Raw genomic sequence first — 19092 nt, 5'->3', positions numbered from 1 at the left:
TCCCCCATGCATGTTGGGTTAATTGTAGATTAATTAGATTAATTAGTGTGTACCACTAAATCCCCAAAGTCCTGGCTGGGATAGACCCTTACAAGTTCTTTCTTGGATTTAACATAAACATCGAACAAAAAAAAAGTCATTTTCCATCCAATTACTTCCTGTGGTTCTGATGAAAAGGAAACGAAATAAGAGAGGAAGTGATGTCATCATGGACTCCAATCAAAGTCTATGCTCCTGATTACAGTCACCTGTGAGAGCAGCAGTTGGGACTCTGCAGCTGATCAGTGCTGATGGAAGTCCATCAGGTTGCCTTGCATCATGCTGACCAACATGGGTCCCGTGGTAAGAACGACAGTTTTGATGCTCTTTGGTTTCCAAATATTTCACCTTTTGTCTCGTAAATAGTTTTCTCAAAGTAACATTCCAACAAATTTTGGCTTGATTATTCTATTATTCTTTGGTTTGTTTCTCACATTATTATGACTTAAAATAATAATTTAATTTGAATATTTTTACTTTTAAAATGACATTTGTCTGCATATGCGATTGACAGGCCACCAGTCCAGCGTGTACCCCGCCTCTCGACCCCCGACACTAGTGAGGATCAGTGGCATAGAAAATGTATGGATATATTATATTAAGAAAAAAACCTATGAATTCAACCCAGTGGGAGTTTCCCTTTGAGTATTTGAGTTTTAAGTCAAAATCATGATTTTTCTTTATGCAAAGTTTTTTTTCACTGTGCAGCCTTTGGTTCTCATGAGGATCTTTTTGAATTTAAAAACATCAAAAATAAAAGTATGATGGCAATTTGATGAATGAAGCAGAGTCCTCAAACTGCCAACATATGATTATTAAAACATGACGAATGAAACTGAAATCACCAAAAACAGGTGTTTTCTATTCAGTATATTTAGTACTCCAGAAGGTCAGTACTATGAATAAAGTGTGTGTACACGTATGTTGGCTGGAATAAAAGGAATGATGGTAAACGATTGCAGGCCAAGCTCTATTTGTCCATAATTGATGACGTGATTGAGAGTATGAGGGAGCTGTTCTCGGACGAGGGCCTTGAAGACCGCGTCCTGGACGATTTACGACACGTGAGTGTCGATGTTCTGTGATGTTAAATCGTCAGGATGGAAATCAATTGGCTGCATCTTCCGCCCTGCAGCTTTGGGAAACAAAGATGATGCAATCGAAGGCCATGGACGACTTCAGGAAAACCATTCATTCTCCCAATTTTGTGCTGCAACTTCCGGCCAACTACAGTCGAGCTGATGCAGAACTCAGAGGTAGACTCAAGTCGGCTGTTAAAGCTCATCGTTAATTAGGAAAATGATCGTTTTCATTTCACCTGCAGCTTCAGTCGTGATCCCTGCAAGTCACAATATGCACAGCTTCCCTGTTAAGGTATCGCATCTCACAACTTGGACTTTTTATCTCCTCATTTTCACTCAAATACTCTTTACTGTAGTTTTTATATTTGATCATAATGACTCCTGATTGACATACCATTGGGATATGGTTTTTCTTTCAGTGGTGCAAAGTCATAGCCTTGAACTCTTCCCGTGCTTCCTATTTAACAACGTGTACTAAATGTTGGATTGCAGAACAACTCAGAGGCGGTTGCCACCTTCTCGCTTCCTGCTGGCCTCTCTTACCCTGTGCAGATACCTGCAGGCGTCACCCTCCAGACAGCCACTGGTAGGAAAGGAATATTCACGTGACTTTTTCTATGTATCGTTTTCCATGTATCAGTGTTGGGAGTCGAACAGCAAAAACAATTTGGATGTCGTGTTCCTGTGAAGGGAAGTGGAGGCTTCCTGTGATGCCAAAGGAGAAAACCACAGAACGTGAAAAGACTTGACTCCCAGACGCACAAAATAATCTCACTGTTTTTTTTTTTAACACTTGCATGATCATTTTAGGTCCGTTACAGTAATGCCTTGCTGCTTTGAACTGAGTGCAGCGCTCACTCTATCATAGTTTAAAAAATATAGATTTGTAAATCATACTTTTTTATGATTAATATCCACTATTAGTTATTAGTCAAATTATGCATATCTAAGAAAGTTTAAATTTTTTGCCCAAATTAAGCATATTCAAGCATACGAAAGGTTAAATGAAAATTGGAATGTAAGGCATTCAGAAGATGCATTCAAAGACACGATGTCATGATGTGTAGTAAGCGCCACCAAAGCTGCTTTCTGAACTTATTTTACACGTACATGGCAATATTAAAAAGTGCAATACATTAAGTTGGACTCTGTATTGTTTGCCTGTTGCCCTGTAGTGTAGCGTCATATTTGCATTTTTATTCTTTTTAGTTTTATTTAGCCTCATCTCAGCGTGAACTTACTTTTATACTTAATTAACTTTTTACTTTATACTTTTATAATTAAGTTGATTTTTAAAGTGTGATGCATTTAGTTGACTTTGCTTAAGCATTCAATTCACTCATCTGAGTGATTTTAATGCATTTTGGTTTTATTTAACCCGATTGTACAAAGGTCCCACCATGATTATGCCAACCAGTCAGTGGATTCTCTTCTTTTGTCACCCAAAGGCCAACTTTACAAGGTCAACGTTCCTGTTGTCGTCACTCAAGCTCCAGCAGCTCAGCAGACCTCATCCAAACCTCCACAGCACGTCATTGATCGGAGAGAAGCTCCTGCCGTCCCACCCAGTGTGGCCCCTCCTCAGGATGCGGCGCTTCCACCCGCGCCAACTTCCTCTGTCAACCTGCCACCAGGACATACCACCGTATCCCCCAGTCCAGAGGGCAGCGTCCCCCAGCAGGACCCCACTGAGCCCACCTTGACTCAGACAGACCCATCTCCAGAACCGGCGTCCACACTGGAAGAGGAAGAACGCCGGTCTAATCCAGAACCTGTGGACCTGAGCCTAAACGGCTCCTCCGTCAGTCAGCTGTTTGACTTCCACAGCAGCGGCGACGAGGCTTTGGCGGCGACGCCCCGATTAAAGAACAGAGACATCGACGACATCCTCAAGGAAGTCATCGAGGAAGAGCGAGAAAGAGCCGCAAGGGCCGGGAAGAAATCCTACGACCATCCTGAAGCTATTCTTGGGGTGATACTGCAGCACCCCAACACTTAAGCTAACATCCTTGGACATTTAAGCTTCACTTAACACGGAAATCTCACAAAATGGTTGCATCAGGGATAAACATAAGGATGCAACCTTATGGCCCCTAAAGATTCTACCACATTATATTAGTATGGTACACCAGTATACCGCATCATATATATATATATATATATATATATATATTTATATATTAGTACCAGCACTACCACACACAGGCCTAATCCCCATAATAAATTTTACTGGAGGAAAACAAAGCCGAGTTTGGAATGTCACATCCTTTGTTGACGACATTGATGCTAGCTCCTAACGAGCCATCAAAGAAGGCGTAGCGTTTACACCAAATAACATCCATTTCCCTTTCCCTCCAAGCTGGACCTGGACTACAACTACGGGGAACTCTCCGACATCATCCAGCTGGACGGACAGGCCGACAACTCTGACCTGGAGGAGGAGGAGGAGGAGGAAGTGGTCCTTCCGCTGGAGGAGAATGACTTCCTGGGTATGATCAACGCCGAAGCCGTGAAGGCTCTGCAGGAAGGATGTGGGAGCAGCGATGGGAACAGCAGCTCCGCTAGCAGTGACAGTGATGGAGATGATGAGCTTGAACATGTTGAAGATGAGGTAGGAGCCTTTTATGGACTCGCGCACTGGACACTTCATTAGGTACGCCGTCGTCTTGACATGCTACATGGAAGCCTTAAAACTCCTTAAACTTAAGCTTTTGGTAAGCTTCACAATAAGAGCCCTTTGTTTCATTGCCTCGTTCTTGTCAGAGTGCATGCGGCTGATTGCAGAAAACGCTGCCCACCACGCTGTCATCACTTTATGGCCGTAAAGGCGCATATTTGATACTTGGCAGATTTCAGGTGCACTGAATGCGTCCTATGAAAATGAATATTTCTGCTGAGTTTTTGCTCAACAGGATCCACTGAATTCAGGCGACGACGTGGTTGAGCAGGACATCCCAGACCTGTTTGACACGGAGAACGTCATAGTTTGTCAATACGACAAAGTAAGAAGATTGAGATGAATCATCCACCCTGAGGTCTGAGCTGTTAAGGACGTTGTTAAGGACGTTGCGTGTTTGTTTCTTTGTCTTCTGACTTGCAGATCCAACGCAGCAAGAACCGCTGGAAGTTCCACTTGAAAGATGGAGTGGTGAGCTACGGCGGCAGGGATTACGTGTTCTCTAAAGCTGTTGGCGAAGCCGAATGGTAATGAACGCTGGAAGGAAAAGGAAGTGTTCATTTCGGTTAAGAGGACACTTTGCTTAATTAGGTACATTAGTTTCGTAGTCATGGCAACGCGAGAGAAGATGACTTTGCGATAGGTTGCAAATGCAAGTGTGAAGTTTGACTGAATTAGCATATTTGTTTTGTACGAACAAACGTGAGAAAACCTGCTTTGATTTATTCTCCTGTCATGTTGTCCATGTGACTCCCTTCTTTCATCGGAATGCTTTTCCTTAAATACATTTGTTTACTCTGCGTGCTGGATTCAATGAACCTTGGAATTTTGACTTTTTAGTAATCATGGTTGAAACCAGTGGTGTCCAAATTTTTACCCACTGAGGAAAAACCCACTCAAAACCACACAGACGAGGGCCTTCAGTGAGGCGGGATGCCCCTGGCAACATCACGCCGCCTCCATTTGACGCCCATGCACAACCTGAAGCTCCATTGTTCCATTGAAGGAAGGCAGGCCAGATCGTGATGGCGTTCCTTCCACCTGGGATGTCCCGTCCCGTCATGCCAGTAATGTGGGTCCATACTGATCGTTATGATAGTTGATCAATACTTATGATTGACAACGCAGCTGTGTGAATATGAATATTTTAATTCCTGTAAATTTTATTTAAAACTTTTATTGAAATGTTTTTATTATTGTAGTTTGACATATTTGATTATGACTTATGTCCCGTTTTATCTGTTGAATATTACCTTGGCTGTCAATCACCTGCTACCTCAACGTACTTCAAGGTTTAAAAGATTAGATCAATTCTATACAACTTGCACAATGTATAGGATCAGTATCGGCAATATTGCTATCAAGGTCACTCAAGGCCCTCAAGGTTACATTTTTGGTACCAGTCTTTGTGTCATGAGGAACAGACTAGTCCAATGATAAACTTTTCCAGCATAGTTTTTTATTAAAACAGTTTTTTAAAACGGTCTAGAAAGGTTCCCATGATTGCAAATGAAATAAATTCCATTGTGTTAAAGTACTACTTAGTACTATTTAGTACTACTACTCAATAAGACAATTCTATCAAAAGACATGATGTAATTCATTACTATGAAACTGTCAACAGTACACTTGATGCAAGGAGAGATGGCAGAGTAATGAACTGAATCCAGGGGTTGTCTGCTCAAGGGCACCTCAGTAGTGCCTCAAGACGTAGGCTCCCAGTGGGATTTGGACCTCCAGTCCACAACCTCACTGAATAAGAAAACACCAACTGGATCCTTGTGGTAAAACGTAAAACTGTAGGACGTTTACGCAAATACCCAATGAATGAAAAAACTTCTAATCTACTGCAGGCACTCACATGTTGTGTTCTGCATCCTTGCAGTGTATTAGACTGATTTATCTGTGCTCTTTTGGATGTGTCTGTTGTATTTCCTACTGCTACCAGTGGAGGGTGTTTGTGTATTTGTGTATATGTGTATACTCGTAATAGTTGAAGACGTGTCCACTTGATGTCAGCCTTCTGTTTGGCTGTCGCCGGCTAAATATAGAGCCACAGCAGTCCAGATTGGCTAAGGGAGAACCCGCCTATTATGTTCTGCTGTCTGATTGGTTGCAGACCATTGTCACTCAATCTCCTTCATGCTTGTATGTTCTTGTATGATCGGTAGCTGCTAGTGATCGGACATGCTAAAGGAAGGCAGAAGTAAATGAATATTCGGCTTATGGATGACGAGGAACAACATGTTCTAACCAGGATATAAAAATGCTACAGCCTAATGGTGCCAGGACAAACCACGATCAGAGGAATGAAATTTGAACTTAAGAGTGTAAACGATAGAGAAAGATGATAAAATATTGATGCCCGACTGAGAAAAGTAGTACCAAAAAACACACTAATGCTATGTTAACTAATGCTATGCTATGCTATGCTTGAAATAAGCAACATGATGTGAACAGGAAAATATGATATGATTTTACACCATTTGATGTAGTCTGCTCTAACCTAGTAGGAAAACATACACATCTTATTAGTCACCAATACACAAAGTATTTGACCTTGATATTGACTTTGTGTTTTTGCCGTGTAATCCAACGGGTAAAGATACAAAGTTTCTGGTTTGACGAGAGCCAATGTTACCAAAAGTGGCCAAAAGTGCTGTTTGTGCTGATATTTTTAACGTGTTAAAATGTATTCTAAAAAGAGACAAAAGTCAATCAACTTTTCCGACCCAAAGCTGACCTTTTAGTGTAAAACGTTTTTTGAGGATGGGTGTGCAAGTGGACCGAGACCACCCATCCAAGGTGGGCACCATTTCGTGTTGGCACAGCCTAAAATGAGCTTTCGTGCTTGGCGTTATTTGTACGCGTGTTCCTTTGAAGCCGTGGCCTGTGACCTTTAAACGCCTCGAGTGCGGCGCCGCAACGATGGAGCAGCCGGGCCATTTCCTTCCTGAAGCGCCTGGTCAAGATGGTGTACAGGAAAGGGTTGCAGAGGGAGTTGATGGGATGAAAAATGACCAGGACGATCTTGGATTGGGACACGCTGATGAGGGGCATGTGCAAGCTGGCCGAAATGGCGAAGAAGGAGATGGGCGCTTTGCAAAGGAAGTCGGTGAAAATGAGCACGGCCATGCGCTTGGCGAGCTTGGTGTCGCTGCTGCGATTGACAGGCAGCGGCTTGCAGACGTTCAGGTAGATGCACCCGTAGCAGCAGCACACCACCACAAACGCCAGGACGTTGAGAGACAGGACCGTGAGGACGTACAGCTGGGAGTCCCAGGTGTCGATGTCCATGGGGAGGCAGATGCTCACCCTGCTGTAGCTGTTGACCCCCACCAGGGGGAGAACGGCCACCAGCAGGGAGAAGATCCACCCTGCCAACATGATGTTTGCCACACGGTACATGCACAGCCGCTTGTTGAAATCCAAGGCGTTGACGATGGTGTACCAGCGTTCCAGGCTGATCACAGTCAGCGTGTACACGGACAGCTCGCAAGAGAACATTGTCAGGAAGCCCGCGATGCCGCATCCCGAACCTGTCTGCCAGGCGGCGGCGTAGTTGAAGTACTCGCGGCGAGAGTCGCAGTCCTTGAAGGCGATGAGCATCAGGTAGATGCCCATGCACATGTCGGCCAAGGCTAGGTTACAGATGAGGAACTTGGAGATGGTTAGCTTGTGGCGAGTAAGGAGGAGGTGCATCAGCACGGCGATGTTACCAAAGACGGTAAAAACGGCGATCATCCATGTGAAGTGGCCCAGGATGGGGCCCAGGAGGTCCTCGCAAGGGTTAAGGGCGTCTGGCTTTGGTGTACACAGGACGTCCGCGTATGTGGGACAAATGTGTTCCAGCTCCGGGTGGTCATTGTAGAGGTTGTATCCTGAACCGTCTTTTCTGGAGAACCAAAGACAGGCGGAATATTTCTCCTTAGCATTAATGCAAACACTTTCATCAGACTACTAGAATAAATACTATATTATATAACAACTGGGATTTTTGTGGTTGGACAATGATATCTTTGTGGAAACGATGCATTGTAGACCAGTATTATATTATATTTATTTGCCTTATGAAGGCAACATTAAAGGCACACATTTCTTTCCCTTTAAGTTAATACAAGCTAGCTAAAATGGACATCATCGGGGCGCAGCTACTTAGATTCTGAAACCCTAACAAAAAACTTTCAAAAACCATTTCCATAACTAACCCAATTATTAAATTGAATTATTAAAATGAAACGGCACGAGGCAAACGGACTATTTTGTTACGTGCTATATTGAACAAAAACTGAAAACCAAGGCAAAGTCTGAGCAATTTTTTTTGTGGAAAACCAAATCTTGATAAAACGGGGACATTTGAAAACAAATGTTTGTAACTTTTGTTTTTTGGTGTATGAATTTATCTTAGAAAGAGTTGTTTAATATTCAGTGTTGTCTTCTAGTCAAGTCAGTCCAGTAGAGTAATCCTCCTTTTATTAGGAACAGATGCACACACACCTAACACACCTGTTAGCAGAACAACTAATACACACAACTAATTGGCCTCGTTTATTGGGCTGCACGGCGACCGAGTGTCTAGCGTGCAGGACTCACAGCTAGGAGACCCCGGTTCAATTCCACCCTCGGCCATCTCTGTGTGGAGTTTGCATGTTCTCCCCGTGCATGCGTGGGTTTTCTCCGGGTACTCCGGTTTCCTCCCACATTCCAAAAACATGCTAGGTTAATTAGCCACTCCAAATTGTCCATAGGTATGAATGTGAGTGTGAATGGTTGTTTGTCTATATGTGCCCTGGGATTGGCTGGCTGGCCACCAGTCCAGGGTGGACCAAAGACAGCTGGGATAGGCTCCAGCACCCTTGCGACCGTGAAGTCTACTTCAGAAGTCTACTTGTGGATGTTAAAATGAAAATGAGCCGTGAGAATAAAGTAGTGTGATTTTAGATGAAATAATCATCCTATCGTACAACAATGACTTACAACAACCGTTGGATTGTTTTGCAAAAAGGTGATGAATTATTCATGGTCTCCTGCCTGCAAATATAAAAGCAGTTGTAAGGTTTTGTTTCGTTGACATGGATATTTCACATCTAAAGTAGTAGAAAAAGTACTACCCTCCTTCCTGGTTTCTTATTTTTGCAACACTTGTAATTCAGCTTGAGTGGAGGGCATGAAGTGACCTTTTCAAGGTCACAGTACAGCAACCCAATAGGATTCAGGTCTGGACTATGACTAGGCCAATCCAAAGTCTTCATTTTGTTTTTCTGCAGCCACTCAGAGGTGGACTTGCTGGTGCATTTTGGATCCTCGTCCTGCTGCAGAACCCAGCTTGAGGTCCCAAACAGACTGATAGATGTCAATCAATCTCAGTTATCTTCAACTTCTTCACACGGGGCCATGTAGGTTTGGGTTTTTTTCCTCCCTTAAGAGAAAGTTTCATTTAAAAACTGCATTTTGTGTTTAATTTTTTTGATGATTTGAAACATTGAAGTGACAAACGTGCAAAAAGAAACCAGGAAGGGGTAAAATACTTTTTCACAGTACTGTATTTGCACCATTTACTTGTGTTTGTTATGCCAGGAGTAGAAGGCACAGCATTGGCTGGGGTACGTGATGTTCACTTGCTCCAGCTCAGCCAGGCTGTCCAGTGGAGGAAGGCGCTTGAGAGCAAAAGCAGACGTAGCTTTCAGCTGTTTTAGATGCTGCAACCCTGTCTCGGGGAGGAAGCTCAAAGCTGTGGAGGACACGTCCCTGAAGAACACAAGGACAGCATGGACGACCATCACTTAGCATGGATTCATCTGGTTGACAGGTGACCCCTGCTATAGGCAGATCATCTGTATTGTGTGTTGTGGCAGAGAAGAGAGGAAGCCTCAAATAATTCTGGCCACCTGAGCAGGAGAAGGAGGGGGAAGTGATTTAATTAGGGAACACCTGTGAGCATGAAGAGACAAAGGGCAGAGTAAAAGGAGATTCAGTGTGTGAAGTGAGAGTGGAAAAGAAAGGAGACGATCAGAACTAATAGCAGCTTATTTTTAAGGCTACGCTACAATACGTATGTTATTTCATGTCTTGAGGGCTCTAATAATGTTGGAAATGGTATTGAGAAGGTCGTACACGGACTTTCTACTTTCAATGTGTTAATATTGAATCCTACTTTGTGGGAATTGACTTCTCTTCTTTTAATGCTGATTTCTGCTGCGTCCTTTTATTTTCCTTTAACCCTGAAACTATAAGACAAGCAGGTTGGTGTAAAGCCAACAGCTCAGCGCCAGCAGAGGAACCAAACCAAGCAGTTAGTAAATAGTAGCCATGTGTTTCAAAACACAACAAAACATGATTAGTGCTGTTTTCATAAAGACTCACAAAGCAATATTTGAATATTCCATGTTCAACACTCACAGAGAAAGCGGACCAGTGGTTCCCTCGAATGCATCCTCTGGAAGCTTTCGAAGAAATCTGTTGTTACTTAAATCTCTACAAACGTAGAAAAAAAAACACAAAAGAGATTATTATAAAAAACTTAACGCCTGTTAATGTACTACTATAGCTTGTACTCTAGGGTACAATAAGAAATACTGGTAAAGAAGACTTACAGTTTCCTGATGTTGGTGCCGTTGAATGCGAAACGATCAACTTCCTTGATACCGCAACTCACCAGGGCTCTGTCAAGGTCAACATGTACCATTAACACGCGACCTTGGACACAGTTGGAACCGCATATTTAAATATCTGGTATTTCATATCAGATATTTACATACATGATGTAAAAAGGCACGTACAGTCATACCTTGCTCCCGCTATGTTGCATTTCATCACAAAGTTCATTATTAAATCAATAATTGATGTTTTGTGGTAGACTATGGTCTACTGTTAGTTATACATAGTTATACGTACTGAAATACAAGAATATAGCATTCTGCTCGCTAGGTGGCAATAATAACACCAAGGGTAGAGAGGGTAAAAGTGACTATAGGGATGTTATGTCATGTCTGTAGGGCTCTAGTAGTGTTAAAACCTTATTTACAAAGTCATAAACTGGTTTGGCTAGGTGGTGGACATTGCCAGTTAGCCACCAGTTAGCCATTAGTTGCCATCATTATGTTGGCTTTCCCACATTATTTAAAGACATAGTCATCTTTTTCTATATAAACATTTGAAGAAATGGAAATCACTTAAATATTTATCTTTCTTTTAGCAAATATAAATAGTATAGGTAATGCTAACTGGCCTAAAACGGGAACCATTTAGTCTGATTTAGTGCATGTAAACGTGTGGTTTCAACTGTACATACAGAAACAAGAAATGTATTCATAATATTCCCCAGACTAAATATTAGCTTCTTGTACTCACATGTCCAATTTGATCTTGGCCATACCATTAAAAGCATTGGCGGGGATGCTGGTGACGTCCACGTTGTCTTCCATGGATCTACAAAAGCGAGTTCATCAGCCACACGAGATGATAACAGTTGGAGGATTTGTGGTAGCGTTAGCGGGTTAGCGGAGGTTGCGAGTGCGACTGCTGTGGTTATTGAGACGGGATTACTTACAAGATGAATTCAGTTCTTGCAAAGGACACGGTGGATAAGTCTGGCAAGTGTCGCAGGCCGGTGTTGTAGATGCGCCTGGAAGAAATGGGCATCCATGTCATGTGACATGAGGTCAAGGAAGGCGGCGGAGGCACATCCTGTCTAACTGTTGAAGTTTAAACGAGCCATATTTACATATTTACTGATTAAAATGCAAGAGTGCAACGAGTTGGATGGCGAAAGGCCTTCATTTGGGCCAAGAATCCTTGCGTCATGGCCGACATCCAATTGGCTCCTCCGGCTCAGGACCTGTGACATTTTTTGGGGGGGGGGTCTATCACTTCACTTTTTTATTCCATCAGCCTCAGGATCTTATGAGAAGTTTCAAATGAGTGACTTACGATGTGAACCCCTTACTTATGCATTCAACGAGAGAAAGCTTTTCTGCCTTTGTCGTCAAGATCAATGAATCCATATTTTGGCTTTTAAAGGGTTTAGTTTAAACATACTTTTAAGTACTTTAAAAGTACTTTAATCAGTCAAAAAACGATATTTTCATGCTCTGCTGAATGTTTGACTGCAAAGATGGAGGATTGTATTTTCAACTCAACAAAAGACAACAAATTGTCTGAGGATAGGGTGTGTGGACGGTACTTAGTTTTATTTGACAACAGCATTTTCCACTCATGTGAATTATTATTATTTCTTATTATAATTCTTATTTTATTACTAGCCTTAATGATCAACCTGTATTAAGTCAGTGCCTCACCAGCCATGAACATTTAACCTTTTCAATCATTACCTCATTGATTTATAATTGATGAATGCAGACATTCATGGTAAGAAAAGATAGAAGAAAGATAGAAAATAACATGAAACAAAGTCACATGTACTCACAGATATTTCAAGTGAGGCAGGTCAGTGAATGCACCCTTTTCAATTGTCCTGAGATTTATCAGACCTTCCATGATGCTACAGGAACGGACATAAGAAACATTACGTAAAAGCCAAGGTTCAGCCATGTTCCAAAGACTATAAACTAGACTGTCCGTCGTCATATGGGCACACTGGGAAATCAATTCCTGCATTTCCACCTTTTATTAGGATTAGTAGCAACAAAGTACCGTGGTTGGTTCTTCATTTCTAATCAATCAATCCTACAGTTTTCCATTTTACTATGACAGTTTCACACAAACAACAATGCTTTTGCACATATGATTATACCAGTAGCTATAAACGTGTTAAGGGCATCAGACAACAAACCGGGCAGCTGTGAGATTGAAAGTTCCATCAAACAACCTGGAACTGAGATATTCTATTCAAATGAAAAGTATGAATAGATCTCGTATACATACATTTCCTTCAGGCCGCCGATGAAGAAGAAGGCACGTGTTCGTATCAATGTGATGCACTTGCTGTAGGAGACCAAACTGTGGCACGCATTCATTAATGAAGACTAATTAAACAACATATAAAGTAGCATATAGCATTTAACTATAGGATGGCACTCCATAAAAATATGTACAAAACTAGAATGCAAATCAGGATCATCTCACGAAGCACACTTTCACTTTAAGCTAAACACATTAAGAATGGCCACACAGCTAAGAGACCCGAGTTCGATTCCACCCTCGGCTGTCTCTGTGTGGAGTTTGCATGTTCTCCCCGTGCATGCGTGGCTTTTCTCCGGGTACTCCGGTTTCCTCCCACATTCCAAAAACATGCTAGGTTAATTAGCCACTCCAAATTGTCCATAGGTATGAATGTGAGTGTGAATGGTTGTTTGTCTATATGTGCCCTGGGATTGGCTGGCCACCAGTCCAGGGTGTACCCCACCTCTTGCCTGAAGACAAGGATAGGCTCCGGCCTTCGTGAGGATAAGCGGCAGAATATGAATGAATGAAAAAAGCATTTAAAATATTTTTCCCAAACCAGGTTTTATATCCAGGGTGGCTTTCCTAGGTCTTAAGTGGACTAGGAAGTGAGAAGGGAGGTGAGGAAAAGACACAAACACACTTATCACCTTGTTTTGGAGCCAATCTTAGCATCCAATATGAACGTATGGAGGACAAGAAGTGAAAATGTTTAAGAATGACGTCTAAACAAAAGACAGTGGAAGGCAAACAAAGACTCGGACGCGTCCTTGATTGTTTTGTTGACTGATGGAAACTCATCTTGGGTCGCTTTGCTTCACTTCCATTCCATCTGCGCCGCCTTTTAAAAGTATCGTCATTGATGGCTCGTTAAAAATGTGCTGTCTGATGACGATAGATCTTAGTATGTGTTGTCGTTACCATGGCAACATAAGCTAATATTAGTGGACAACACTGAAAGTCTCACGTGCCAATCGTGTTCATAGTTTATTTTTCTATTGTTCATGCCAAATAAAACACACAAAAACAGCTACTTCTCCCTGACACCTTACATAAATACTATTTCCCTGTACAGTTCTTTGAACACGGTGAACCCATCATTCATCAGCCTCGTACTGTAAATATCCAAGCATGATAAGCCTCGTCCCTGAGGAGGAAGCCAGACGTGTCAAAGTATTCCACATTTTTCATATCTTTCCCTCAACTGAAGGAAAACAGGTGAAGCTAAATTGACAGTTAGCTCCAGAAGTATAAGGACAGCGACTCATTTGTTATCATCTTGCCTTTTTACTCCATCAACTTCATCAAGACTGGACTGGTGGCCAGCCAATCCCAGGGCACATATAGACAACCAACCATTCACACTCACATTCATACCTATGGACAATTTGGAGTGGCTAATTAACCTAGCATGTTTTTGGAATGTGGGAGGAAACCGGAGTACCCGGAGAAAACCCACTAAGGACTCTACAGGCAGACTCCACACAGAGATGCACAAGCGGAGATTCAGTCCCAGGTCTTCCCGATCTCCTAACTGTGTGGCCAACATGCTAACCACTTATCCACCGCATGTGTAACCAGGGTTCAAATCTCAGCCTCAGCGTTTTTCCCCACACTCTCTTTGGCCCTTGAAGGCACCATGACATGCTCACTTGGGTTCAATTATTCAATCGCTAAGCAAGAAGCTACATTAGCCACTTTGAGTTTTTTGCCGGGGACCTTTTTCTTGTGTTTCTTGAATCTGCTGAACTGGTGAGGTAACAATTGCCGCAAAGTCACCAAGAAGTTTTGGAAAGTTTTTTTTGTGTGCGTATATACGAATAAAAGATGTTGGCTTGGAATCAATTGCTTTGCTAACGTTAACTTAGCATTAGCCTTGTTAATCTGATCTGAATGATTTGGTCCAGACAGGCCAGATGCCCTCCCTGGGGGGGTTGAACCCACTGATGGCGAGCCAGAAAACAAGGCCAGGAGCCTGCACCCTCACCGCCTTTTGGGTCAACTTTCCGTACCTGGTGACCCTGTTGGGTCAACTTTCCGTACCTGGTGACCCGGTTGGGTCAACTTTCCGTACCTGGTGACCCGGTTGGGTCAACTTTCCGTACCTGGTGACCCGGTTGGGTCAACTTTCCGTACCTGGTGACCCGGTTGGGTCAACTTTCCGTACCTGGTGACCCTGTTGGGTCAACTTTCTGTACCCGGTGACCCGGTTGGGTCAACTTTCCGTACCTGGTGACCCTGTTGGGTCAACTTTCCATACCTGGTGACCCTGTTGGGTCAACTTTCCGTACCCGGTGACCCGGTTGGGTCAACTTTCCGTACCTGGTTGACCCGGTTGGGTCAACTTTCCGTACCTGGTGACCCGGTTGGGTCAACTTTCCGTACCCGGTGACCCGGTTGGGTCAACTTTCCGTACCTGTGGTTTGGTAGGAGGCTCAGCAGCAGCCCCCCCCATCAAATGTTCCAACATCACTCCTGGCACATTGTGGACAACTTGTGCATTAGGGCATTACCTCCTCAGTCCATAAATTCCACATGCCACTGTGTGGCCCCATTCAGTGGAATTGTGCATCCATCGGGAACCGGAGAACCGGACTGCAGGGTGATGTAGGTTAAAACTGTTCACAAAATTGACTGAACTGTGCACATTCTAAAGATAAATTTGGTACCAGTGTATATAAATACAGTATTATTATTTATATATATGTTTATGTTGTGTTTTGTACTATGTTCAATAGAAGTCACATTTAAACTAGAATTGTGTTATTTACTACCCCTGTCCTCCATAGCCCAACCTAGTCTTCTTTAAATCCTCCAGTCATTAAACTTTATATTGGAACATCAGATCTATGTTACACAAGTCCAATACGATGGAATAAGAACTTATCCTCCCATTCTGTGTGGAAGTGGTACATCATTTTTTTTTGTCCCTGCACCTGCAGTGGTCCCGTAGCCTGCACATTAGCAATGTGGTCTAAAAAGTAAAATAGTCGAAATGTAAAGGTAACTAAGGATGTTATATAGGTAGTAAACAGTTTTTGTTTGCTCAAACAACAAATATTATCCAAGGTATGAATAAGGAATCCTACTTTGCGGGAATACATTTATCATGGTTTGTCTGGAGCCAATTAATAACAATACACATTATTGGATTATTGTGTAAGATTTCACTTTGCGTCATGCTACTATGGTGCTTTCAAGGACGGCTCAACAAAGTCCGACATCTCTAAGCTTGGCAAAATAATATAATCAGTGAAGACAAACAAAATTGAAGGCTGGTGCATGCTGTACATTTTGCCCGTGTTATGACATGCAGTTAACCTTCGCCACATTAGTTGGAGTTTTAGCACAATATTCAAAAATGTATGAAATGTCATTTTGTGGTTGAATATGGCCTATTATTTGTCCACATGTATGCATATTGAAGCATACATATTTTTTGTTGCCTAAATTAAGCATTGTCAAGCACAACATGGCTAAATTAACAAAAATACAGTGTAAGAAATTAAAATGATTAAAATTAAGAATGTACTATTCCACATTGGTCACTAGGGGTCAGTATTTGTTCAGTGAGACAACACCTGATTGTATCACCAGACCACAGGCTTTTATTGAAATTACAGTATCTCAACAGCCACAATAACTAACAATCATAACAATAACACGAGCTACTGGCCATAATCCAGCTAGAACTCGACTCTGAAACCCCAACGCCATTTCCTGTCCACACGAACACAAATTATATTTGTCTTAAACGGCTTATTTACTCTTATGTCTACTACAGTAAACCTCGGATATATCGGATTTAATTGTTCCCACTGGTTTTGTCCGATATAAGCGGAATCTGTTATATGCGTATACCGGAAAATGTCCACCACATTCATTACACGGACGCCCAATGCCATGGGGAAACCTCCCTAATAGCAACAAGAAGGCATTTCTACAGATTTGAGAAATTTTTGAATGAATTTTTATTGGAAATGCATTACAGAAAAATTGGTTCTTTTTTATCTGTCCGTTATGAGCGAATTTCCGATATATCCGAGTCCGATATATCCGAGGTTTACTGTATTATGGGTACTATGAGTATAAAGGTCACTATACGGGTGTTATTCCATGTCTAGAGGACTCTAAAGATGTTGTGTGATGATGAGGGTTGGTGGTATGCTGGAGCCTATCCCAGCTGTCTTTGGGCGAGAGGCGGGGTCCACCCTGGACTGGTGGCCAGCCAATCCCAGGGCACATATAGACAAACAACCATTCACACTCACATTCATACCTATGGACAATTTGGAGTGGCTAATTAACCTAGCATGTTTTTGGAATGTGGGAGGAAACCGGAGTCTGCATTGAATATAATTATCATAAATACATTATTCATAATATATAAATAAAATGTGATATTATATCTGTTGACATTTTATCCATACATGTAATGATATACAGTATGATTGTGATAATTTTATGAATAAATAGCCCCACCCATCCATTTTCTATGTGGTTTATCCTCACTCGGGTGGCAGGTATATACTACATTTGCACTTCACACTAATACAAATACCACAGGTTGTACTATTCTAGGTATCGCAGTCACAATCAAATGAGAGCCACTACATGAAAAACATTGATCAGCTTAATTAACACACATCAGGAAATGATTTAACGTGTATAAAATCCCATTTATGATGCCTCATTTAGCTACACGGGAGATGCAAAATATTGGAAAGAGCTCTCACTGTCTGTACTTTTCACACCACTAGAAAGTACAACCACCAAGATCAATCATACGGGGTTCTGCCTTGGGGGGTGCTTGAGTACCCAATGCTGTGGTGTCCAGTAAAGCAAGAACTAAACTAAAGTATAAACATGTGAAGAAGTGTATATTTCTGTATTGACCTTATCTCATGTTCATGTCATGACCCCCTAAGCAAAGCGACCTTGTGTTTTCTGTTATTGCTTTCTGTTAAGACTTTGAATAAGAACGTCATCAGCAACTGTTATTGCACCAAATAACATAACAAAAAATAGCATTCAATCATTCTTTTGCATGGAAATGTCTCTCTCTCTAATATACGTAATAAACACATGCATGCAACATATTACATAGCAAACAACTTACATTTTTCTTATGCTGACCAGCCCTGTGAAGGCGCGGGTCGGAACCGCTGTCAAGTTCAGGTTTGTGAGCATTCTGGGAAGAAAGTGACATAAAGTGTACGTGGAACCCACACAAACACACAAACACAGAGTACAGAGTACTTACAGCAGAGACACGGCTGATGTCCCGTTCTTATTGGTCCGTTGAGTCAAGTTGCTGCATTGGAAACTGGAAGCAGTGCAGCTGCAGATTTCCGGACACCTGAACATCTCATAGGAGGTCACGTTCAGAATGCCAGACAGCAGGACCACGACCCACATCGCCCGGGAGGTCATTTGTGAAATAAAACCAAAATGTCAAGCTAACCTAAAAAAACAAACCAAAGAACCAACTCAGTCAAATACTACGATAGAAAATTAAAGTGAACTAAAAAGCATGCTTGGCCATAACAAAACACATTCCTCTTGTTTCCTCAAGCTCTCTTTCAGGGAGTTTGAGCTTGTGTTGCCTTCATGTACACGTCAAAACGAGGTGCCTGCCCACCTGGAGGAGTCACCTAAAAGAGGAGCACAGACAGCTGAGATATGCGCTTGTGGGTGGAGATCACCAAAGCTCTTCAAACTTGAATGAGAGCCATACGAGTCCAAGGTACTACATGTAATTATGAAAGCTGTACTGCATGAAAAAAGGAACACACGTAGACTATACCGTAACCCAATCCTTAACTTTCCTACCATTCTGTGTTCTTTACTCCACAAAGAGTTGGTATTGGTGGTACTGGGACACACAAACCAGGCTGCAGATGCTAATAAAGTCGTGCTCGGTGTGCTAGCCATAACAATAATGTATGGAAGAATAAATCTATACTGAATTAGAGTATGTTGAATACAGGAAGTGAACAAATACAGGGTCAGGCAAAATGACCTGACACATTTGTAGGTTAAATAAAAGGCAAATAAAGTCAAGAAACAAAATTGTTTTTATTATAAGTACATCTTTAGAGCGTTACATCAGCTTTTTTCACTTCAATGCTGATCCAGTAGCTCTGAAGGTGGAAACCCATAACAAGATGGTGTTGCATTGAAGTGCAAACGGAACGCTCGTTGTGTTGCATTCGTTGTGTTGCATTCGTTGTGTTGCACTCGTTGTGTTGCACAATGTCAAAATGAAGACAAAATACACAATGAATAATATACCAAATCAATCATATAAATAAAGTATTAGCAGAGTCTTGTAACAGGAGGGAAAAAAATGAACAAAAATATTGTATAGTTGTATATAGTTTTTATAATATA

At 42.0% G+C, this 19092-nt stretch overlaps 2 protein-coding genes across 2 annotated transcripts; one reads left to right on the top strand and one right to left on the bottom strand.

Moving 5' to 3' along the window:
• The first annotated feature begins 224 nt into the window (after positions 1-224).
• gtf2a1l (general transcription factor IIA, 1-like) lies at positions 225-4738 on the top strand. Its single transcript, XM_078787206.1, has 9 exons — positions 225-342; positions 1002-1103; positions 1175-1295; positions 1364-1413; positions 1614-1707; positions 2570-3093; positions 3481-3732; positions 4034-4123; positions 4222-4738. Exons 1-9 carry the CDS (start codon positions 319-321, stop codon positions 4327-4329), a joined length of 1365 nt encoding a protein of 454 aa, XP_078643332.1. The 5' UTR covers positions 225-318; the 3' UTR covers positions 4330-4738.
• Positions 4739-6551: 1813 nt separating this feature from the next.
• Positions 6552-18132, bottom strand: lhcgr (luteinizing hormone/choriogonadotropin receptor). The gene is made up of 11 exons (XM_058059015.2): positions 17963-18132; positions 17819-17890; positions 12682-12756; positions 12224-12298; positions 11348-11422; positions 11149-11226; positions 10392-10460; positions 10198-10272; positions 9358-9546; positions 8776-8829; positions 6552-7693 (listed from the first exon to the last, which is right to left on the bottom strand). The coding sequence occupies exons 1-11, from the start codon at positions 18130-18132 to the stop codon at positions 6631-6633; spliced, it is 1995 nt and encodes a 664-aa protein (XP_057914998.2). The 3' UTR covers positions 6552-6630.
• Positions 18133-19092: the final 960 nt, after the last annotated feature.

Source organism: Doryrhamphus excisus, linkage group LG20, assembly GCF_037039965.1.
Source record: "Doryrhamphus excisus strain RoL-2023G ecotype Guam linkage group LG20, RoL_Dexc_Guam_v1.1, whole genome shotgun sequence".
Lineage (NCBI taxonomy): Eukaryota > Metazoa > Chordata > Actinopteri > Syngnathiformes > Syngnathidae > Doryrhamphus > Doryrhamphus excisus.
The sequence above is the reverse complement of the archived record's forward strand: the minus strand, read 5'-3'. Positions and strand labels throughout refer to the sequence as shown.